This window comes from Aythya ferina (genome assembly GCF_964211825.1).
Source record: "Aythya ferina genome assembly, chromosome: 21".
Taxonomy (NCBI): Eukaryota; Metazoa; Chordata; class Aves; order Anseriformes; family Anatidae; genus Aythya; species Aythya ferina.
Window position 1 is genome coordinate 4,362,992 of NC_140319.1, and position 23,749 is coordinate 4,386,740.

At 38.3% G+C, this 23,749-nt stretch overlaps 2 protein-coding genes across 6 annotated transcripts in view; one reads left to right on the plus strand and one right to left on the minus strand.

The window, feature by feature from the left end:
* Nucleotides 1-15,017, plus strand: part of CLSTN1 (calsyntenin 1) — a 38,924-nt gene extending 23,907 nt beyond the window's left edge. For 2 of the 4 annotated variants that reach the window (XM_084494923.1, XM_084494926.1), the window contains 11 exons: nt 1,222-1,343; nt 2,142-2,304; nt 4,359-4,409; nt 6,130-6,287; nt 6,939-7,087; nt 7,571-7,797; nt 8,201-8,371; nt 8,964-9,109; nt 10,617-10,752; nt 11,466-11,650; nt 12,368-15,017. In XM_084494923.1, coding sequence (XP_084351049.1) covers nt 1,222-1,343; nt 2,142-2,304; nt 4,359-4,409; nt 6,130-6,287; nt 6,939-7,087; nt 7,571-7,797; nt 8,201-8,371; nt 8,964-9,109; nt 10,617-10,752; nt 11,466-11,650; nt 12,368-12,562 — 1,703 coding nt within the window. In that variant the 3' untranslated portion in view covers nt 12,563-15,017. The remainder of the gene's footprint in view (nt 1-1,221; nt 1,344-2,141; nt 2,305-4,358; nt 4,410-6,129; nt 6,288-6,938; nt 7,088-7,570; nt 7,798-8,200; nt 8,372-8,963; nt 9,110-10,616; nt 10,753-11,465; nt 11,651-12,367) is intronic. The other 2 variants (XM_084494924.1, XM_084494925.1) reach the window with 1 other exon arrangement.
* Nucleotides 14,644-23,749, minus strand: part of PIK3CD (phosphatidylinositol-4,5-bisphosphate 3-kinase catalytic subunit delta) — a 32,353-nt gene continuing 23,247 nt past the window's right edge. For both annotated transcript variants that reach the window (XM_084494920.1, XM_084494921.1), the window contains 5 exons: nt 23,555-23,722; nt 22,649-22,772; nt 20,859-21,004; nt 20,101-20,233; nt 14,644-19,514 (listed from right to left, as the gene is read on the minus strand). In XM_084494920.1, coding sequence (XP_084351046.1) covers nt 19,377-19,514; nt 20,101-20,233; nt 20,859-21,004; nt 22,649-22,772; nt 23,555-23,722 — 709 coding nt within the window. In that variant the 3' untranslated portion in view covers nt 14,644-19,376. The remainder of the gene's footprint in view (nt 19,515-20,100; nt 20,234-20,858; nt 21,005-22,648; nt 22,773-23,554; nt 23,723-23,749) is intronic.

Below are 23,749 nucleotides of genomic sequence, written 5' to 3' on the forward strand. Positions count from 1 at the left end.
TGATAACCCTGTTTCTGTAATTGATGTCTAATGGGGGTAAAAGAGCTCTTTCCTTTGTAATCTGGAGCAGTGGATTTGTTCAGTATATTAGAAAGATATTTTAGTTAAAATACTGCTGGGTTTTTCTAAAGAAACCAGGCTGAATGCAGACTGAATGCAGCAGCCTTCATATTTAAGTTATTTAAATTGTATTTAAAGATAAGAAAGATTTAACAGTATCTGTAATATCCTAAAACTATGCCTTTTAACAGGAGAAAAGTCACTGTCATTCAGAACCAGGTGCAAATAATTCTCCTCTTTTCACTACCTTCACCCATTCTCATTATTCAAAACCCAAAACTTTGGATTAATGAAAAGGAGTGAACTGGAGAAAAAAGGCAAATTTAAATACAGCTTTTCGTGTTCTAACATACGTGGGAAGTAGACCTTTAAACCAAGTTTTCTTGTTCCTCGGTGTGACCTAACCATATAATAATTGCAACAGATAGTTTCTGGTATTAGAAATATAATCTGCCTTGATTTCAATGGTATATTATGCAATACTGAAAGTCTAGAAATAGGTTTGTTGGAGAGAGATAATTCTGAACAAACTGCACTGGAACAATACAGTTAAGTTTAATGATGTCAGAGTGAAAGATTGGTATGGTTTTGGTACTTTTTCGTTCCATTTCTTGAGGTATCCATGCCATGGTATGGATGATGTAGCTAAAATGTTTCCTTTCCTTTCCTTATTCTTACTTGATTTTCTAGCTTCTCACCTTTCTATTTATTTTAAGTTTTACATGATATGCTTTACACTTAAGAAAAAGTCTGTTGAGCTGCCATCATGTATATGTGTTCCAAAACTGTAATTAGATGTGGTAGAAGATGCTTATTTGTAACAAAAAGTTTTTTCTGTTTGTAAATAGAGCTCTCTTTTTTTCTTTTTCTTTTTTTTTCAGGGGGTTTATCCCTGTCAGTTTTCAGTCCTAGGCCTTGGTTCAGATTGGATTTCAAGATAGATGTCTATTGTTTTTTCTGTGTTTTATTCTTGGTCTGTTCAAGAATGTTTCTCTGAACTACTGCTATAGATGTTTCTCATTCTTCATATCTGATTTGCTTCTACGTTTGTTTTTCCTATCAATTACTGGGCATTTACATATGGAATTTCAGAAGGGATGAGTTTTTTGGTGTTCCTGATGCTTACAGAAAAAAATAATACTAATTGTACCTCTTCTGCAGATATGAACCGACACCACTACGCACTGTACGTTCACAACTGCCGACTTGTTTTCCTCTTCCGCCAAGATCCTTCAGAGGGAAAAACATACAAGCCTGCTGAATTTCATTGGAAACTGAACCAAGTAAGTTTGGAAGGGACAGTTGGTAATGTGTTAGAATGTGGTGAAAAACACTGGAGCCTAAACTCCTTGATAATATAATGATGATTAAATACTTTTTGCAATTCCGGACTCCTTATACCAAGCTTTATAGAACCTAATTTATGATTGTGAAGAATGAAACGGGAGGGACTACGTATTTTGTGTGCTTTTCCGGCCCAATGGATCTGCTCAGTTACTTGACCAGAGTTACATTCTAACATAGCTCACTGTATCCTAGAATTTTGTATACACGGCAACATGTACTGCTTTAGTGGTAAAATGTCCATATATATCTGTGGGGAAAGATTATTGCTTTCCAAAAAGTAACTGACTTTCAGTATAAATAATTGTTGTGGAAAGCTTTATTATACTCAAAATGGTCACATTTTTCTGTAAACAATCCCCCTCAGCAAAAACAGATCATTTGACAAGTAATGTTGTATTATAACACTATTTATAAATGTGCTAACATGTGGATATGTATTTTTTTAAATTTAAATACATGGTTAATATTTAGATCCTATAAAAATTGAAGGAATGGAAATACATGCAGCTTCCTATATTGGCTATAGAAGAGAAGAAACTATTTATAAACCTGTGGTTGCTCTGCTTTTTTCTGTTGTTCCATATGTGTGAAACATGAAGTATGCCTATACAAGTTTATAGTTTGTCAATATGTCTACATATATATATATATATGCAAAATATGCGTCAGATCAAGTTATTCAAATGCAATGTTTTTTTAAAGATTAAAGCAATTTTAAAAACTTTTTTGTTCAGGTGTGTGACAAAGAATGGCATCATTATGTCCTCAACGTTGAATTTCCTGCGGTAACTCTTTATGTAGATGGTGTTTCGTATGATCCTTTCCCAGTGACTGAAGATTATCCACTTCATCCTTCAAAAATAGAAACTCAGCTAGTAGTTGGAGCATGTTGGCAAGGTGACTATTTACAGTTGTTAAGACGTTTATTTAACTTTTATTTTTTTAAACAAAATCTTTGCGGTTAGTCTAGTAGTACATAGCTAATCTTTTTAATGCATTAAAGATGACTTGTTATGTCTTATGCAGATTATTTTTGGTCCTAACTAATATCACATATTTCTACTCTTAGCCATTTTTTCCATGATTTTTTTTTGCTTATTGGCTGCAGGTGTGTATGAAATACAGGGCCACTCACCAAATGGTATTCCATCAAAGTGATTTTTGTGGTAACTGAGAATATAGATAGCTTAATTTTAATAACAGTTGTAAGAGTACATCTTATACTTCATATTACTATGTAGAACACTAATTTCAAGTAGGTTGAAAGTCCTATTTTAGAAAGTGTTCTCATAAATCGAAATACGGCCAGCAGACAATTTAGCTAAGCAGCACAGTGATGGTGTCTCAGGTATTTTCTGCTTACAAACGTAAGAAGCATCTGCTTTATTATACAAAGTCTATGGTTAAACCACAATATTCTGCAAGCTGTAAAGTGCTGTGTCATATTCTCTAATACTCATGAAACTATTCTTCAAAGCTTGTGGGGGAAAAAAAAAAAGCATCTGAACATGGAACATTGGTGGCTAATCAGAGTACATTGGTACCAGAGATTTCTGTAACAGAGCTCATCCTGAACTCAAATGTTTTGCTCACTGATTTAATTACCTTCTAGGTGATAGAAAGCTGATCTTTTGGGTCACAGAGAGAACAGTGCTAAATCATTCGTGCTTTATTGTAGTTCAGAATGTGGACTGTAGTTGCAGTCTGCAATAATACATGGAATTAGCTTGTGAATGAATGACAAATGGGAAGTTTGGGGACATTTATGTCAACTTAACAGGTTTTTTGTCATGATGTCTCTTTTCTCTTTGAGTTTTAAGGCTTTGAAGTATGAATGAAGGTTAAATTATCAAAATATCCTCTCCATCAAACTTACTATTTTGTGGAAAGTTCACTGTCTTCCAGCATTTCTTAATTTAGTGTTAAAATTCATTCTGTTATCCCTTTGAGTCAATTAATTATTCTCTCCATTATTCATCTCATATTCTGTTTGTGACCTTCCAGCTATCTATTTTAGTTCAAAGGGAAGCTATACTGGCTGGTTTTCAAGAAACTACAGCTTGGAAACTCTGTTCCAGCTGCGCATATAGATGGTGTAATGGCTTCTGTACATGCGCTGTATCCAAACAAAAGCATTTAGTCTACAAACTCTTGTGCTTTCACATTAGCAACATTATATGATTCTTTAATTTCTTGTGATGTTAATTTACTTTTTAATAACAGCATACTGAAATAGGAGCATTAAAAGTCTGGAATCCAAGAACTTGGTACTACCTTTTTAAAAATTCTACCAGTCTGATTTTTAGGCAATTAGAGCACAGAAGGAAAAACAGTTATGCCAAAGGAGGGAGAGATTCTGTGATTTTTGAAAAAAATATGTAAGCTTCTTAAAGAAGATTAAAAGCTTTTTTTTTTTTTTTTTTTTTTTCTTATTTAACACACTTCCATTTCACAAATGGATCACTTGATATATATGTTACTATTATTATGATAAGAAATTTGTGTCACTAATAGCTTCTATTGATGAACATTCAATACTATCAAGTGGTCTACTGGTACAGGCTGGATCTCACCTTAATTTCTGCTTTAGGGAGAGGGGAAAAAATAAGCCAGCTGATAAACCTGCCTCTTATTACAAATAGTGGTTTGTGTGAGACTGGGTATTTGTAGTTAGTGTTCTCCAGTGTGACCGTTTTTACTGTGTCTTGTGTATGGGGCTCTTCAGATTTGTCTTGTCATGAATGTTTGTTCTTGTAATAGCTTAGTAATGCTTCTTCCCTGAATTGCAGTTTTCAGAGAACTCATAATCCTTGAGAAGCCGGGTGGAGTATAAGCATGCTTTTGGGGGCAAGTAGTGGTATCTATTTTCTGTGACCTAAGAGAGAATTTGACAAATGGTAACAACCTGGTCCCTTCCCTATTGTCCTATTCTTTGTCTTGCTTTTCTACAGAATATACAGAAAATGAAAATGACAATGAAACTGTGCCCGAGACCTCTGCAGGTTGCTGGAGTTTTTTCCCTACTGTTTTCATTTTTAAGCCAAGACATTGCTTCATCTCACACGCAGCATGAAATGCAGGCATTGCATTCGGGCCATTGACCTTCACATAATCCTCTCCTAGGCTTGTTTCTTCATTGTGCCTTTATTTCCAGAGCTTCACCAACTGATTTTTTTTTTTTTTTTTTTTTGCACCCAATTGCACATCCATGTATAAATTTGCAACCATTGTGATTGCAGTGAAGTGGTGTAAAATAAGTTGCTGGTGCAAAATAATAGCTATGATCTCTTTCATCCAGTTTGGTTAAAACATAAAAATACCTCATCCTATATGTGTGTATATATGCATATATACATACATGTATGAAGGTGTGTGTATGCATAGCACAGAATCATTCAGTAGGTAGGAAAGGACGTCTGGATGGATGGTCCTGCTCCCCGCTCCAAGGAGAAGTGATTCCATATTTAGAACAGGTTGCTCATATTTAACTCAAAGACAGGCTGTAACTTACAGTGGGTTGGATTCTCATTTGATGAAAAAAATGGTATAAAGTTCAAGTTAGTGAGTAGGCATAAAGGCTTTGGCTCCCAGGTATTCCTGGTTGGCTACAGGGTTTTATTTTCTCAAACATTTATAGTTGATAGCTCAGTGGATTTTGTGTCTTGAGTTGGGACAATGAAATAACCATATATTTCTAAAAGTATATTCAGGTTACGTACTTGTTATGTGTAGTTTAAGAATTTCTGAAATGGTCTACATAAGGTTGAGAAGAGGTTTTGAGCTGTGCATTGTGTTTTAGTCTGGCAAGGTTGTAACAGAATCCAGGGGCTAGATTCTGGAACTGTAAAAGTCTAAATTGGAAATGATATCATTTATAACAGGACAATTAACTACTGAAAACTTGCATCGAGTTGTGTCAGGGATCTTTCATCACATAGAATCTTTAAAACAAGCTTAGATACCTTTATTAGAATCTGTTAGCTTATTAAGTGATGACCATGAAATACTAATTTCCAGGTGGTGTTTTCTGGCCCCATTAATAAGCTCACTAGGTGATCATTTGGTGTCATCTTCAAAAAATCTCTGGGTTGCAATTCATCAGGCTTAATTCAAATGTCTAAAACACAAATTACTTGAGTTTAAAACTCCTCGTTCCTGTCCATGCAGAGAAGTAGGCACTTTTAGAGGGGACCAGTTAACTTTTGGATGTCTTTTACAGGAAGAGCTGTATCACTTTAAGTTTATTTCTCTCATTTGAGTGTAAAGAGGGCCTGAAATGATTGGCTTAGATTTAGGTAGCTAACATCTAGATGATTGATGCTGTTGTCTTCTATCCTGATAGACTGCTGGTTTTGTAGAGAAGCTGTTAACTCATTGCAAGGATTCAGAATTCTGTTCATCTCACTGGTTTTGTCTTTCATATCTGAAGAACACCACCTCGCTGTATGGGCATAAGATACTTTTTGATGGAAAAGTAGCCTTAGTTTCACAGTTCAGGATGGCCACACCTTCCTGTTTTGGAGGCCATGCATGGTGAACTGCTTAATTCTTTCTTTATGCTTGAACATAATCACAAGGTTAACACCCCGAATGGATGAAAACTAACCTGCATGTCTATAATACATTGTGGAGCCACAAAGCATCTTTGTTGTTTTACAAGAGAAAAAGGTAAAATAAATAAAATCAAGATGTTTAAGATTTTTCCTTCCTTCCTTTATGAAGGTGGTGAACTCCGCATGGCTCAGTTCTTCCGAGGCAATCTGGCAGGTTTGATGATTCGTTCTGGTAAACTGGAAAACAAGAAAGTGATAGATTGCCTATATACCTGCAAAGAAGGACTGGATTTGCAAATAGCTGATGGTATTGGCAAAGGCGTGAAGGTAAAGTTCCCTATGAATATATGCAAGCACTATTACTGTACTGATAAATAGATTCAAGTTTTGATTGTAGTTATTAGAGGTGTCCCAAATAAAACAAACTAATCTATTGTGACATTTTGCATTAAAATTACATGAAAAATAGCAAATCTTTCTAGTATGGGCATAGTGGAGTTTAAGAATATAAGTTATTGTGTTCCCTCCTTTAGAGGAAAAATTCTGTATTTGAAAGCCTCTCTGTTTTACCAGCTATACCAGATTGTCTTAATAAAAGATAGAGATTCTTAACAAGCAGCTTAGTAGAATTAACCTAATTTCTCTGTTTTATTTTTTAGTAGTGTAGTTGTAAGAACAGATAAATTTCTCTTTTATATTAGCTGTTTCTCTTTCACGTTACTTCACATCAGAACTACAATAAGTGTCTAGATTTCTTTCTGAAGAACCAAATACTAAGCATATTTGACTTGAAAAAGGAAGTGAATAGGGAAATTAAACTGTGAAGCACAAGGCCAGTAAATAATGGCCTCATTGCTTTGAATACAGATGTTATTATCCTAGCATTTACCTGGCTAAGCAGTGCTGAACTTCTGGTTTTGGTTACCTTATCGTGTTACTATTTATATTCTTTTTTATTATTTTTCCCTGTTATTTCAGATCCACATGAACCCAAGTCAGTCAACACTGACCTTAGAAGGGGATGATATAGACAGGGTTGATAAGGCCATGCAGCACATTTCCTATCTGAATTCTCGCCAATTCCCAACACCTGGAATCCGGAGGCTTAAAATCACCAGTGCTGTCAAGTACGTCCTAGTGCTGAAATAATGTGTCTGTGTATTACGGTAGTGAAACCTGGAAAAATGTTCATATATCTCAAGTTATGATACACAAAAGTGTATTGCTGTATGTAACCCTCACACATTAGAATATGGACATCTGTTCTGAATTCTGTTTTCTTCCTGAGCCTGCAGTAAGGAATGTGTAAGGAGATTTATTGTTGCAAGGGTACACAGTGAGGAATCTCCAGTATCACAGGCTTCATTAAAGTTGTTATCTGTGGCTGTTAGTCATAGCAGAGAAAATGGGGCAAAATGTTAAATGTAAGTAAGAATTAATTGTAAGGTTGTTCCCTTGCTGGGAAATTCTTCCAACGCAGTTGATGAATTTATCTAAGACTCTTGGGTCTGAGACAGAGCTTTTTTAATTTATAAGGCAATTACTCTGCGTAATTGTGGCTCCCTCTCAAATAGCTACCTAGACTGCAAAACTGCTTCTGTGTCTCACAGATGTTTCAATGAAGAGGCCTGCGTCTCCATTCCGTCTGTGGAGGGCTATGTGATGGTCTTGCAGCCAGAGGAACCAAAAATCAGCCTTAGTGGCATCAACCATTTTGCCCGGTCTGCTTCAGAGTTTGAAAGTTCTGAGGGTATTTCCCTCTTTCCTGAGCTTCGCATAATAAGCACCATTACACGGGAGGTGGAGCCCGAGGGAGACGGAGATGAAGATCCTACAGGTAACGTAATTTCTGTTTAAGACTGTTGCCTACCCTTACTCCATTCAATGATCATGTTGGAGGATCTTTCTTTTGCAAAGAAACATGGATTTCTCTCATGGTACAGAATCTAGTAGGGGAACTAAGATGTATATCACTTGTGTAGTTACTTTGCTCTGGGCTAATAGAAATTTGTTTGGAAATGGTAGTAAGCCTAGGCCATTATCTTCATGTAAACAATCCCAAAAGCTTGTTTGTTTTATCGTTACATCGTGAATCCTTGGTCTCTGTACTTCAGACCCAGGTCTTAATATCTGATTTGAAAGAAGAGTTCTGTTTGCATGGGATATTTTATGGTTCTTGGGCTCTTGTCTACTTCACCTTTGTTTCTGCTTATCTCTTTGGACTTTTCTTTACTTCTTAGTTCAAGAGTCTTTGGTATCTGAAGAGATCATGCATAACCTGGATACATGTGAGGTGACAGTGATGGGAGAGGAACTAAATCAGGAACAAGAAAGCCTGGAGATTGACATGACACGATTACAGCAGAAGGGCATTGAGATGAGTAGTTCCAACCTTGGCATGATCATCACAGGTAGGGCTTAGTACTTCTGCTCATGCAACTGGGTCTGAAGGGTCTGAAATCAGTGATAAGAGGAGCTGTGTGATTGATAGATGGTTTGTAACGCCTTACTCCAAATATTTTGATTTTTGACTAGAATTTCAGGCTCTGAGGTGTTCCTACTATATTCTGTGGAAATCTGTGGTTCTAGGAAATACGTCATTCTAGAACCTCCTTTCTATTCTCTTGTGTCCTAAATTACAAGTCACTTTTCAACTGTGGAAATGAAGTACACTCTGCCCCCTAGAAGAGGCTTGCTTCTTGCACAGGTAACATGGTGCCTTGGAGCATGTGTCATTCCTTTCTATTTCATATTCAGAACATATTACATATGCAGAAGACACCTTTAAAGATAATGTGGGTCTAGGATTTTATCTCACAGTAAACAGAAAATTTTAGTAAAGCCACGTGTGCATGTCTGTCATAATGGTGTTTCTTTTTATTCTGCTGACTGAAATCTATCAGCTGAGAAAACTTGCTTAAAGAAAAGGAGTGAAGTTTGTGGAGTATATGATGCTGCCCTAGTCTTTTGCAAATTAATTGTTTTACTTGTTTCTCTCTACAGGGGTGGATACAATGGCTAGTTATGAGGAAGTTTTGCATTTGATACGCTACAGAAACTGGCACACAGTTTCTCTCTTTGACAGAAAGTTCAAATTAGTTTGTTCTGAGCTTAACGGGCGCTATGTCAGCAATGAATTTAAAGTGGAGGTATGTAAACTATTCTTATCACTCCAGAAGGTTACCAACTATGGATGGGTAGGTGGGTGAAAGCTGGTGCCTCAGCTGATAGATTATTGATATATATATTTTTTTTTTCTGTAAATATTAGTAAACTTGCACATCTTAGGCAGTATTTCATATGTGTGTTCTCAGTCATACATTTAAATAAGGGTGCTTAAACAGAGGTGAAACTTGTGTAGTAGCTAATGGAATTGTGAAGGCAAAAGCATTGAATTACAAAGACAGCATATAAATTTAAGAAAAAGCAATTAAACTGCTAATAGTGGTGCTATACTGACCAGAGACTTGAGTAGCTTTAATGTATAACTTACATGATTCTGCAAATGAGCTTGCTGGACCCTTTACCTGTTTTGCTTGTGTGATCCTTAGAACACTGACTGATACTAAGTACTGATGTAAAAGCCTAGACAGGCTAAAATTGCATTTCTTCTGCAGTAGAATACAGGTTAAATATTACTCAGTATGCTTATATCAAATATATGGAAGTACAGCAGAATGTAACATAGTAGACACTAAAATCTCAGCTGCTGGAACATGAAGTTATTTTAATTGAGTGTAACTGTCATGTACGCCTGCATCTTTTATCTATAAGTTTGAATTTCTACATTTTAAAGCTGATGAAAAGGGTGACAGTAAAGGTAACAGTTGTATTTACCACTAGCTGGGTGGATATTAGGGGCTGGGAAGGAAGGCTGCAGAGCCTCTCGTGCTACAGAATAGAAATTTTCTTAACTAAGTAACGTGATTTTGTTTCCTGAGGAAATTCTGTGAGCTTGAGTTGGGATCTTACCAAACTATTAAAAGCAAATGCTTTCCTTTTTCTGTACTGAACTTGCTCTCTTCCTGTTGTGCAGCTGCTCAGGTAACCTATATCACAATGTTCTGCCACAGGAGAGGTCTATTTAGCTCTGCTTGTTTGGCAAGGAAGAATGAAATACTCTTTGTGAGGGCAAGCTTGCAGTTGTACTTAAATGCCAGCTATGCTAAGCTTGGGTTAAACTGTAAAGAGCAATTTTTTCTTAACCTTTGTTCTGTAATATGGATTTTGTCTTTGCTGTTAGCTGAAGATAAACAGCAGAATAGAAGGGAATGAAGAAATGTAATTATTATTTCATACCTTTTTATATACTGTTTTGTCAGGATTAAAATGGCTAGCTACCAAATTTGATAATGAACTGGCTTTACCTGTTTTATTCTGAAATACTGGTGTCTGTACAAAAGCTCACAAGACTAACTTACATAGATTAGAGAGATGGAAAAACGAAAGGTTATGTGACAAGAAACTATAACATAGGAGGAATTGCTGGTTGGGATAATTGTCCCCAGAGACAAACCATTGCTATGCTGAATGAGAATGGGATGCTTACAATGGGAAATTGTTCTGTGTGTTTTTTTTTCTCCTTTTTTTCTTTCTGCCTCTTGAGAGGTAAACTCTTGTATTTCTGGGGGTTTAACAATTTCCTGTTGTACCTAGGTGAACGTTATCCACACAGCTAACCCCATTGAACATGCTAATCACATAGCTGCGCAACCACAGTTTGTTCATCCAGTGCATCACACGTTTGTTGATCTCTCTGGTCACAACCTAGCTAACCCTCATCCATTTTCAGGTAAGGATTCTCAGTCACTGAAGTTCAGATGATTTTTTTCTGTTGTTAAACTGTCACAGAGGCTTCTTGCTGCACCAAGATTATTTTTTCCCAGTTAACCCAATGTGATGGACTAATAAATTTAAGCAGCATCTTGATCCCATTCTGCTGTTGCCTGAACAAGGTGGAGCAGATTGCTACAGATCTATGAAATATCTTTTCCTGCCAGCAGGGAAACTTTCTGCTGGTGTGTGTGCATTGGAAAATGGGAGGTGTACTGTTCTTGGCAGGGACTATAAGACCTAGATAAAGGGCTGTAAGGAACTGGGACAATATTTCTTGTGAATGGCATAGGGAAAGAATTGCAGTGTTATTCCCTTGATGAGTCGTGGTGTCTGCCCTTTTTATTTTAATTACATAAATTTGACATGGGGGTAGGATGTGAGAGGAAGGAAAGTGTATTAGAGAGGAGTCTGTGTGGTAGGATCTGCTTTCCATGTGTTGTCAGTCCTTCAGATTGATGTAATTATACTTAGGAACTAAGTTTTAGTTTTGGATCTCCCACTGACTTTTTTAGTGGCCTTATACAAACTGTCTCTGTGTAGCTACCTACAATATTTATATAATGCCATTTCCCTCTTGCGGGTGATGGGAACAGAGGATTAGTTATTAGCTTTACATAAAAGTTGTTTATCAGTATCAGCTAAGAAACTCCTTTCATTTTCTTGTTGCAGTTGTTCCAAGCACAGCCACTGTTGTGATCGTAGTTTGTGTGAGTTTCCTGGTTTTTATGATTATTCTGGGAGTGTTCCGAATCCGAGCTGCACATCAGAGAACGATGCGTGACCAGGACACTGGAAAGGAAAATGAGATGGACTGGGATGACTCTGCTTTGACCATCACTGTGAACCCTATGGAGGTAAATCAGACTGGTGTCTCAGCACCTCACAAAAAATTCCTCTTTCAGCTGTAACCGGTATGACTCTACACAGACAGAGTAGTAGAGCAAAAACAACCATAGAACACAGAGAGAACAGACACTGAGTTTTTAATAGATGCCCAAAAGTGACAAATCCCAAGAGCAGTTACGTTTGGGATCTTGCATGGGCTGTAGCTTTGTGATACACAATTGGGCAAGAATCACTTGAATCAGGCTTTACAGTTCAGTGTTCAATGCTAGTGTTTATCATGCTGCACTCTACCTTAGTGACAATCAGCTTTTTTCCCAAAGTTGCAAAAAGTTATTGTTGAAACATTGTCTGTACTTAGGACATTTCTGGCTGCTGTGTTTAATGTCTGAAATTTTGGAAAATCAGAAACAAGAAAGATGTACAACCTTAATGTTATTTGTGTTACCTTACTGAAAGGTCTTTCTCCAGTAGAATTTGAAGTACTGGATCATACTTATGAATTAGTTTGGTTGGAGTGACAGGATTGATAGAAATGTTACGAAACAAGAAGAGCTATTTTAATGAGAGTTTAAGCTTTGTTTTCTGGTTGCCTGATTACTGTTGAACTTCTAAAATCAGTAATAAATTAATAGCTCTTTCTCAGTAAGAGTACTCTGTGCCCAATCCAAAAGAATAAAGGGAATTTTGGCTAGTATGATATCAACAGCTAATTTCTATTTTAACAGACTTATGAGGACCAACACAGCAGTGAAGAAGAAGAGGAAGAGGAGGAGGAAGAAAGCGAAGATGGAGAAGAAGATGACATCACTAGTGCAGAGTCTGAAAGTAGTGAGGAAGAGGAAGGAGAGCAGGAGGAGGACCAACAGAATGTTAATAGACAGCAACAGCTGGAATGGGATGACTCTACCCTCAGTTATTGATTCTAGCTGTTCCCTTTGTCTTTGTTTCTGCTCTAGAAGACTCCAGTGTAATACACTCCATTGTTCCCAAGGATTCATGGTGTTAAAAAAAAAAAAAAAATCATTCTGGCCAGTAGATTCAACCAACACACATCCCAGTGTTTGTGTTATGTCGGCTAGTTCCTGATGCTGTTCCTAGAATTGTAGTTAGCACCTCTTTTCCCTCAGCCATGCCTCAGTGACTGGATTTTTTTACACTATGTGAGGAACCACCTTGCACTTTCTCTTCATGTCATCTCAGCTAAGTGACTCTGCAGATCTGTAGCCATTGCACATGAATTTCTGAACTTTTTTTGCTCTGTGAAACAAATATGGCTTTGTTCTCTTTTGTCTTTCTGAAAGATACAAAGATTGCTTGTTGACAAAGGGTAAAGCTGATCATTTCAGCCTGTTGATTTCTTTTAATTTTTTTCCCAAATTAGTGCATGTGTAAAGTTGCAGAATGAGGTTAATATGTAGAAGATTAACAGACTTTTTAATATTTTGTAAATATATTGGAATTATGTAATTATGTCATTTGTGGTAGTGAAAACAGGGATTGGGGTATAAAACATGCTAAAGTAAAAAAAATCATGAAGCATGAAGTAATACAAGTCTCATACTACTGCAGCAGGAGCACGGGCACAGTTTTCTAGTGTAGATGTTTCAGTAAAACAGTGTCATTGGCCTTGGCTGCCGTGTTCACTCATGCCCCACTCTGGTTTTTCTTTTTTATTTTTCTTTTTTTTCCTCCAATCCTTTGTTTTTGCAGAGGGAACAGACAAGCTTATGAGAAACTGTAAAGGCTCTTTGGAACCTGTGCAGAGGTTCAACTGCCCAACTGCCCTGCCTAATACAGTTTGTTGGGTTTATTTTATTTTATTTTTTCTGGTAAAGTTTTAGCATAAGGGCTGTTTAAGTTATTGGGAGAAAAACACTACTTGGATGGTGGACAAACGAGTGTGCTGGTGCTGTGGTGTGCTGCCACAGCACCTACTAATTACAGTGAGGCTGCCTGTAGTACAGTGATGGTCTGTTCATCTTGCTGGCAGGACAGATTGTTTGTTTAGTTGATTGATTGTTACATTGGTAATTGAAGCTGGAAAGCCTGAGACCTGTGTACCTGCGCACCTTGGCTACCAGTCTACATAGATAGGTTTTTAGTTTATTTGACTGTTCATTTTTTTGCATTTGGGAATGGGAGGGTTTGGGGCATAGCTGATACCATTTCTATTAACCACACTCCTGCTCATTCCCTGTAGCTCCTTGTACAGTAACTTGGACTGTTGGTGTATTAAGCCTTTGTTTACACTTAGTAATTGTGTTTTCCTGCTGGTGAAACTATAGCATAAATTATCCAACCAGAAAACCTTGGGAATCACATTAATATTATTCCAAGTCATGGCTGATTTTGGTTGTTTCCGATCAAAGTTCTAACTTGGAATTGCAAAGGACTTTTTTAAAGAACTGACTGAAAGGTACGAAAAGTAAGTTATGACCCCATGGTGGAGAGTGCTAGTTTTTTCGTAAGGCAGGTCTTATTCATTTAACTTTACTTGTCCTATGCAGAGCCTTGAATAATGAATATCTGCTTACTTGATTTTTTTATGTTTGGAGGTGGATTAAAGAGTAACTTGTTTTGCTTGTAACAGGAAACTAGGACTCCATTCACTCCTCACCACGGTAAGCAAAGTTTCAGTTTTTGATCTTGTATGTAATCTGCCTGTGTTCTAGATGCACAGACCACACATGTCATAGCAGGCTAGTTAGTGGCCGACAGTACACAGCAGGGAAATGTTGCGCTGGATAAGCCTGCTAGAGGAGCAACAAGCAAGCCAAAAGGTGGGAAAGGAATGGGAGAAAAAGGGTTGTCATTTAAAAAAAAGATAAAGATTGATCCAAACGTGTTCTATAGTTTTGATTTTCAGAGCAGACCTATTCTCACCTAGTGCACATCTTGCCTCCTGATGTATGTAATGGGATCTAATGGTGGGTTTTATCTGGTGGTAACACTTGACTCTGTGGAGTGCCTTTTACAATAATAGATGGACCTGGAAGCAGGGGAGAGAACCCACACAACTAGCTTACCGTTTTATTGTTTTTTTTTTAAATGTAAAATTTTAGATTTCTAAAATGGGGAAATGGTTTTGACTACTTATGTGGTAATATAACTGCTAGTTTTAAGTAAACTGGGAAACTTTTAACTTATGTCTGACAGTTGTCCTGTGTTAATGTGTAGAAGACTTATCCTTCCATATACTGTCACTGTAGCTGCTGTATTTTAGACTAAAACTGATCATGACTTAATGGTAATACTGAAAGGTTGTAAACGTTCTGATGCAGTTTGTAGCCACTGTGGGTATAACTTTCAGATGTGTATATTGGTAACAGGTCAGTTTGGAAAGTCTATAAGCTACAATAAATTTCTGGTTCTAAAGGTTGTTTGCATTTATTTCTTACTGAATGGAATGAAGTTGGGTCAAGTTGTATTAACTGTGTGTTAGTTTGCCTAGTAGTAGAGTCCAGTTTTATTTTCATTGATCTTTCAAGCACAGAAGGACTGGGGCATTGTGGTGTACAATTTAATCTTTTTTTTTTATTATTACTTTTTGATGTACAAAACATGTACCTAAAACAACTGAAAAGTTAAACATGTAAACATTCTCTTTTTACAGAACCACATTTTGACTTAAAAAAATACTTTTTTCAAAGGCAACAGAATAAGCACAATCTGTTTTTACAGTTAAAAAAAAATCACAAAAAAACATCTCTAAATAAATAGAAGTAGAAAGGGGCATCACTTTGAGCATATTTATAAAATCAGAAGTTACTTATTTACAGTGAAATGTAACATTTCTCAAAGTAATTTAAGTTTTAATCTTCGGTACAATTCAACTTGCTGGGAAGTATCAGGTGAGCTGCTGTTTTGTCAATCAGAGACAGAAGCCTCTTTGCTGACCCAATACAGCCATCAGAATTTCATTAAAGATGCTATTCCAGTGGAGTACAAGGGAGGAAGTCCACTCGCTGACTCATGGACATTCGTACTTGTAGGTAAGTCAACTTTCTAGACTACAAAACTTACCTAAAACTGTGCTGTATTGAGAAACACTTTTGGAATTGCTCAGTTCTAGCAGTTTATGCTGATACAACTTTGTTTTATTGCACTTGTACAATTGAAGGACAGATGACATGAGCCACTGCTGCTTTGTACTTCTATAAAACCGGGTATGAACTGCTGCGAGCCTGCAAACAAGAGTACCTAAGACCAAGGAACCTGCTAGGTAAGACTGCCTTTCTACACTATGACAGAGGGGATCCTGGATTTTCAGTTGATGGCAGTGTAAGAGAATTGCATTTACATTTACAGATTTGTAGCATGTTCCCTCCTATTGTGATCACAGGACATCTCACCGTGGATACGGCCTAATGAAAAAAGTGCCTGTGAAAGCACAGGCTCGCTGTCAGTTGTGGCAGGTAATCTGCTGCCCCGTGGAAATGCTTGCGTTTGTCCAAGTCCTTACGGTACTGGAATTTTTTAATTGGGTGTAAGGGAGATGAGCATATCCCTACAGCTACTTTGTGACGCCCTTTTAGCCTGTGAAGCAACAGACTATACAATCTGGCACTGAAAAGGAAAAGTATCCTTATAATACTTAAAATATTAGCTAAAAACATGTCAAATGGATTTGTTAAACAGTTCAGCTTTGTAATACTATATTTACAAATACAGATCCACTGCTTTAAGATTTAGTTTGAAACCTGAGACAAATAACTGCTGTTCAGTTCAAGAAAACAGTGAGGAATATACTACACGTGAGAACCACATCAGTGAAAGCAATTTATACCGTATGGCAGTATTCCTTTCACAGAGGACAAGTCAAAGACCATTTGAAGCTTCTTTTAGTCTAATCTCCAGAAGCAGCAGCCATTCTAGAGTCCTGTCTCCAGTCAAGATAGGGTCAGTTTATACACGTTTATCCAATGCTGATTTGCTAGTGTTATAAGTCAAATGCATAGCTATGGGCTGACACGAAGCCTGGCTTTAGGTTCTAGCTATCTAGGGTGTGTAACATAGGGAAAGTACAGCACAACAGTTGCTTTTTGTAGCTGCAAACAGGCTTTCAATATTACTTAATATGCTGACAAACTGTTAGAGAGGGTTGTGTAGTAAATAATTTGGGTCAATTACAAAGGCACATACCATTCTATCTTGACATGTTCTGCCAAATCTCAGTCACATACAGTTATTTGAAAGGTGTAATGAAAGGGGATCAATGAGGATTGTGTCAAGTTAAAAGCAGTTGTCTGCTGTCTAACTGCTGCTTCTGGAAAGAGGTGCTGTATGAGAAGCAACCTGGTTTATACCACATATAGAGATAACAGTATAGAATAGACTTCATAGCATGAAAAGAAACCTTGAGTACGTAAAACAACTTAAATGAGCCATAATGTTACATTTAATCCATCATCTGGTATCATCTGTTTGTATATAAAGGCAATGAAGAAAGTTTTTTTTCTATTAAAGTTGTTTCATGCATACCAAACATCATAATATCTAATTGTACTTTCTACAGAGGTAGAAGTTACTTTAAGGCAGTATTAACTTAATTATGCAGCTTTTGAAAAATATGTTTGAACTTGTGCTTTTTAAAAAACAGTGGACTTAGCCAGCATTATCTGGAATCATTTTGTTTCTTTCGAAGTACCAGGAGTACCTGGTTTTAAAAAGAGCTGAAAGTCAAGAATGAGTTGTACCTAGATGCTGGATGCAAAAACAATATCGAATCAAATTTACCCCATAACAGGGGTAGATCTACTAAGAATAAACAGTTCAATTCAGCCTCTGTCCGAAACTGGCTGGTTTTGTGTAAGCTTTAGGCAAAAATAATTCAAACCAGTCATGGAAGCTAAGTTTGTATGAGAGTAGACCATTGTTTGACAGTATTTGGATTTCTTGTCACTTAAGAAACACGATACGAAATGCCTGTATTTCACAGGATCACAGAATGTTAGGGATTGGAAGGGACCTTGAAAGATATCTAGCACTGTTCAATCTAGTTAAGGGCATACGATCAAAGATCTGATTCAGCTTTAGTGATGTCTTGAAAATTGAATGACTTTGTCATTCCTTAACATGTAGGAATGATAGCACCTTCATAGGAACATGATGATGTGGAGAACACAGGGAAATGGAAAGAAAGCACCTCAGGGAACTGCTAAAGGAAGCAGATACTAACCAGACTACTTCACTTATCTTCCAGCATGACCCATAGGCTGCAGCCTGCTTGATGCACCTCACTGTGCTCACATGAGGCACAGAGGGACAGCAGTGGCTCTTGTTCATCTGTCCCTTTGCAACACCAGTGCTCAGAACTGCCCACCAGGTGAGGACGCTAGCTGGAAACAAAAATATGACACAGGAGTAGAAATATATGATTAACAACAGCACCTTGTGGGAGAGGAGGTTCCACCTGGGAAAAAGACGTAGGCAGCAGTGAGAGCAGAAGGCTGGAACAGTTTGTCCAGCTGTAGGTACCAGCACAGATGGCTGCACCTTGCTCTTTGGCTGCACCACCCCGTACAGACACAGAGTCTTTGCACCCCAGCTCTAATAACAGACAAAAAGTCATGTACCTTAGTTGAGAGCAGGATGTGTGTTGGAAAAGAACAGAGAACAAATTTGTAAGATGAACTGAGATGCAACTTATTGCAAGTAATTTTTCAGTGTTAAACCCACTCATCTGGCACTCCTCTATCATTACACAGGAAGGCAGACTGGCCAAATAACTTAAGCACAGAATGGTGCCATCTGTCCCAGCTGACACTGGATTAGAGTGTTGTATCCTAGTGATTACGTAGGTGTAGGCCAGCGCCCTGCATGCATGCAGTAGAGGGAAGCCCAGGTGGCCAACGAGCTCTAATGTACCCCAACAGGAGGTACCTGTAGCAACCAATTACTTGCCAATTTTCAAAATGCAATCTTAATGTTTTCAGGCTTACGAACAGAAAAAAAAAAAAATCCAGGAACGGCTTGAGGTGGAACTAAAGTCCGATTTAGGAAAGCAAACAAATGTACCTAACCCACAATAGGCTGACCCAAGCCTGTTCTTGTAGCATCAGCTTTTAGACAGCAATAGCTGGACTCCAGTTCCCTTTCAGAACGTTTTGGCCTCTGAAGCAGAGAGATAGTAATACAATAGTATGGATATTTTTCCCTGTCACACTGCAGAGTAAAACAATTCACCCAAGTAGGTTTCAGAGGTGATTTAGACTGACCTACCTTGCTGCACACTGAAACAGGCTAGAAGGAGTGATCACGTAGTGAGTTAAAGCCTCTGAGCTGTAATTGTAGGGGCCTAGAAGAACAGCTATAGTATAAGAGCTATAGGATAGCTTTTCAGTGTTCAGCTGGATTGTCAAGAAAATAGACACATTAGCCCACTTAATATCTTCAAAGGATGTTACAACAGCCTAAACTCTTCCATTAGAAGATATATTTGAAGCTTAAGTTCTTAAGGATACAGTACATCTACCTACCTTTCACTGTGCAGTAATTTTATTGCCTCATGCCTGCCCCTTGTCCCCCAAAGATCTAGAGCAGGCATGATTAGGCAGCTGACGACAGTCCAACAATCTTCAGTCATGCAGAAAAGTGTGACCTCCGGGAATGCAGGTGAGGGATCTTGAACACAGCAACATTCATCAGTCTTTATAAAACAGTCTACAATGGCTGGATTCAGTGCAAGTGGCATTACATTCTCTTGGAGCGAGTGTGCAGGCTGACTCAGTTGCTCTACTGTCTGTTATCTTTGGATACGTTGTGTGCTAGCCAGTTCACTTTGGTTTTCCAGCTCTCTCGCAGGGCTTCATTAAACTTTAGTCTGAAGTGCTTTAGTGCCTCCTCGTCCGTTTTACCAAGAGCTAGGGAATCCTGAAGGTAAGAGGCAGAAATCAGTGTAGCCTTACTGAAAGGGCAACTGAACAATTAATGGCTAAACTGCTAAAATATTTACTTGCTCAGAAATTACTCTACTGAAAGGAGCGCTGTGTAGGGAACAAGTACCCAAGTAATTGTTTTGAATGGTTACTATAGCTGCACATTTTTGCATTCCCATAAATAGATGCATCCTACTCTTAGCTTGGAATTAGGGAAGCATTAGATTTTTTAGTAATCTTGTACAAAGCTACTCTCTTTCAAATGGACAAAGCTAGGTTGTTATAATGTAAGAAGCAAGTTGAGAACAGGAAGTGATACTCCACTAAAGAGCTCTCTGTCCTCTTAGCCTGCAAGCTGGTTCTACAAGGTACCTATTGCCTTTGTGCTGAAGAATCTGATTAAATTCTTCCCTGAGCACCAGTACCTTGCATTTCTGACACCTGCATAAGCACTGGATGTTTACTCACAGTTTTTGCAGTTCCGTTGCTTCAAAGAAACTTCCACTGTGACCTACTACTCCTCACAAAACTACATGATCAGGTGTTCAGTTTCAGCTATATCCAGGCTCTGCTTTTCTTACCTTTAGATACTGAATGTCTTTAGAGCAGCTGAGTTCTGGCAGGCCAGCAGCTTTCATCAGTGCAAACAAGTGCAGGAAGAGAAGACCGTGGCGCCTCAGAATCATATAGGCTTTTTCACAATAACCTCTGAATCTATTCAGAAAGGAAGATGAGGCAAAGCATTGAAGACTTAGTGAATTGAAGAATAATGAATACACTATTTTATAAAGCAAGACTGGGTATTAGTCTGAGGCCTACTGTCTGCATTAATGACTAGCATGTCATTTCACCTCATCTAAAACATAATTATTTATTTGCTTTACCTTTTTTGTATATAATCAAATGGACTAGCTAATGATTGTAAGTTCCTCAGCTCTCCATTTAGCAAGAGCTAGGAACATCTGATTGTATTGGGTTATCTAGTCCAGGGATGCATTCCCACAGCCACAAACCTGAGTCCAAGAACACGGACAAGGGACCACAGACTACAGCAGCTATTTTATGCAATGAGATTTATGCAATTTTTTGCAACTATTTTATGCAATGAGATTTGACAGCTGCAAGGTAAGTGGCTGACTCTTCATATATTCCATCACTTTAAAAAGCCAGTTCAGAGCCATCTAATCTAGGCAAAGGGCAAGGGGTCATGCTTGAGCCTGTGTGTGCTCTGCCTGCATTGATGGATTTAACAGCTATAGGCTACATACCTCTGCTAAAAATAAATTGTGGAAATTCAGAGCTTAAAAAGCTTAAGTCAAATTTAACTGCTAACACTTACCTTTCAAACTTCTCATTGTTGTTAGTTTTTCCTTGTTGGATGACATGCACAAAGTCATAGGTTAATATGAAAGGAACTCGTTCTCTATTAATACCAAATTTGGTTTTGAAGTTCCCCAAAAAGTGACCAAAATCAATATGGAACAGCTGGAAATAAGGAAAAAAGTAATTGTTTTCAGAATAGTACTTTTAGCCAACCTCTCTTCATGGTTACTGTATACAAAAGATACTGACCATAGGATTTTGGGAGGGAAAAAACTGACCTGTCCATTGCACTCCTTTGGGGAAAGCGGCAATATTTACTTGCCAAGATAGCCCCCAGTGTAATTAGAGGTGGGAGAGGACAGAAAAAGTACTTAGCTCTTTAGTACTTGGTGTAGCTGGAAATACATTTTAAAAGCCTTAGGGTGTCAATAGGAAAAGCAGAAAGAGAACTAAGATGGGCTGGTGTCTAACTCTACCAGTGCAGTCTGCAGTCCTAGACTGTGGAAGTAAGACGTCCTCTTGCTACAAAACATTTATTTATTCAGGTAAGGCTTTCCACCACAGCCACTTTTTTTTTTTTTTTTTTTTTAAATACAAAGTACAGTGAAGTTGTTTCATCACGGGTGCAATGACGAGAAGGAAGATCATGTGCCAAACCTTGTGCATTATGGCGATTTTATAGAGCTGCTGTAAACCCCAGAGCATAAACAAAACCCGCGGCTGCATACCACAGGGCATCAGCTCCCCCAAGTGGACGAACTGCTAAGTGGCCCCTACTCTGCAGAAACAGCTTTGTAGGCTTCCTCCCCAACACTTGTTTTTTATATGGTGAGAAGAAGCAATCCTAGATAAGAGCTGCTGCTAATCACAGCCCAGGGAGAAAGGTTAGTGTCTAGTTAGTGAATGACGTGGTGGCTCTGTCCCTGAAATGATAAGAGAACAACGGCACTACTAGGTTTTTATGACCATGACTGCTTGGATTTAGGGGAATAAGATGTAGAGGGGGATGTTACACAGAAACAGTACAGGCAGGCAAACTGTTGCCAGGAGTCTAGCTGACTTTGCTGGATCTGTAGGAGACTAAGCTTGCAGTGGCTAGCACAAGGTTGTTGAGGCATTGTAGAATTCACAATTAAACAAGAGACATAGCTTATACTTTCTCCTCTACCAGAATATTACTAATGTAATTTAGTCCGTACTCTACTAGAAAAAGTATTTTCTTTTTTTCTAGTTTTGTCCTTTATATTTCAAACAGTGTAAGAGAAGATAATATAAACCCTAATAACTATTCTTGTGTACTAGAGAAGTAAAGGAATTGGTACAGGTGAAATTAAAACCACGCTAATCATATGCAACCATTTAGAAAAAAAATCTAGGAGAAAGTCTATAAAAATACCATCTTGGGCAAGTAACTGAGGACCTTAACTAGCAACTACAAGCGATTTGAAATTCTGCTGAAGCCAAGAAAGTCTTCAGACTGGTAAATACGGTGCTCAGGTTTGGATCTCTAGACAGTTTTATGTCTGAGAGGTATGAATTGTTCCACTGTGATTTCAAAGTGGGTATTAACAGCAGCCTGATAAGATATTACACTGGCAGCTCATGACACTTACTTAGATAAGTGGTTTCAAATTATAAGACTGTATTTACCCTCTCAGTGATAGAAGCTATTGAGACCAGTTGACCAGTCTGCCTCTGCTGGAAGGGGAGGTACATTCCTTAGCGGTAGGACTGCACTGGGATGGTTCTGTCCATTGCTAAGTTGCCTTCATGCGCCTCTCCAGCAGCAGCAGCAAAGCCCCTTACCTGGCCGGTTTCCCGGATCATGATGTTATCGCTGTGCCGGTCACCTATCCCCAGCACGTATGTTGCCACGCAGTACCCAGCACAGGAGAGAGTGAACTCCTCTATAGCTTGTTCTAATGCATCACTAAAGAGGGTACGAAAAAGGTGGAAATGACATTTTACTTTGAATACCAGTACTTCACAGCTGGGAAGGCTGTTGTTAAAGCTTTCCCTATGCAGATGTGCAGGAGAAGGTAAGGGAATTATGTGCCTGAATTACACCTTCTGTAGTGTACTCGAGTCAGTATTCCCATCCACACTTAAAAAAACAGCTGCAGTAAAAACTGTCCGTAATTGGAGAGGCCTGGGTAAGATTCTGTCCACACTCTCAACTAAAATGACTTGATATTAACTCATTTCTAGGTCTCCACAGATCCAAAACATCACCTGGGGTTCTTGAATGATTTCTGCTAGCACCTTTGGAGTTTGAGCAGGGTAGGACTGATATTTTCTGCTTTCTATTTCTGTACCTGCTAAACCCCCCAAGCTGCACAGCTGCTTTGCTGTTTTCTTCTTTTACCTTCCAGTTTTGGCATTGCTCTTTCCACCCCTTTTCCAGCTGTTACCACACTGACTACCTACTCAAGAAAGTAACAGGACTGAGGGAAAGCTTTGGATCCAACCTGTGGCAAGTGCTACCTTAAGCTATTGAAGGTTAAAAAAGCTTGTGGACAGTAACTCTGATGCCTCCATTTCTGTTCCAAGATCCCTATAGCTCCACAAATGCCTTCTAGTGCACCATGCTGTGGAGCAGGACAGCTTGGAAATAGTAACTGAAGGGAAAAAGCAAAAGAGCAAAGCACAAGACTTGTCTCTGGCTGTAAGAAAGCAGAAAAGCACCACTGAGTAAAGGACAAACCCACTTACCCTGGGTTCTTGGACTTTAGCCAGTTGAGCAGTGCGTCCTTGTTGAAGGCTGCAGTGGCCACCATGTTGCTCTTGTTCAGCTGGATGTTAGCGATGGTATCTGAGTGCATGACTACTTCTATCAGCCCAGTCTTGTCTCCTGTGGAGAGGCAGCCATAAGGGGTCATCCTGCAGAGATGAAAGAAACCCTTCCAC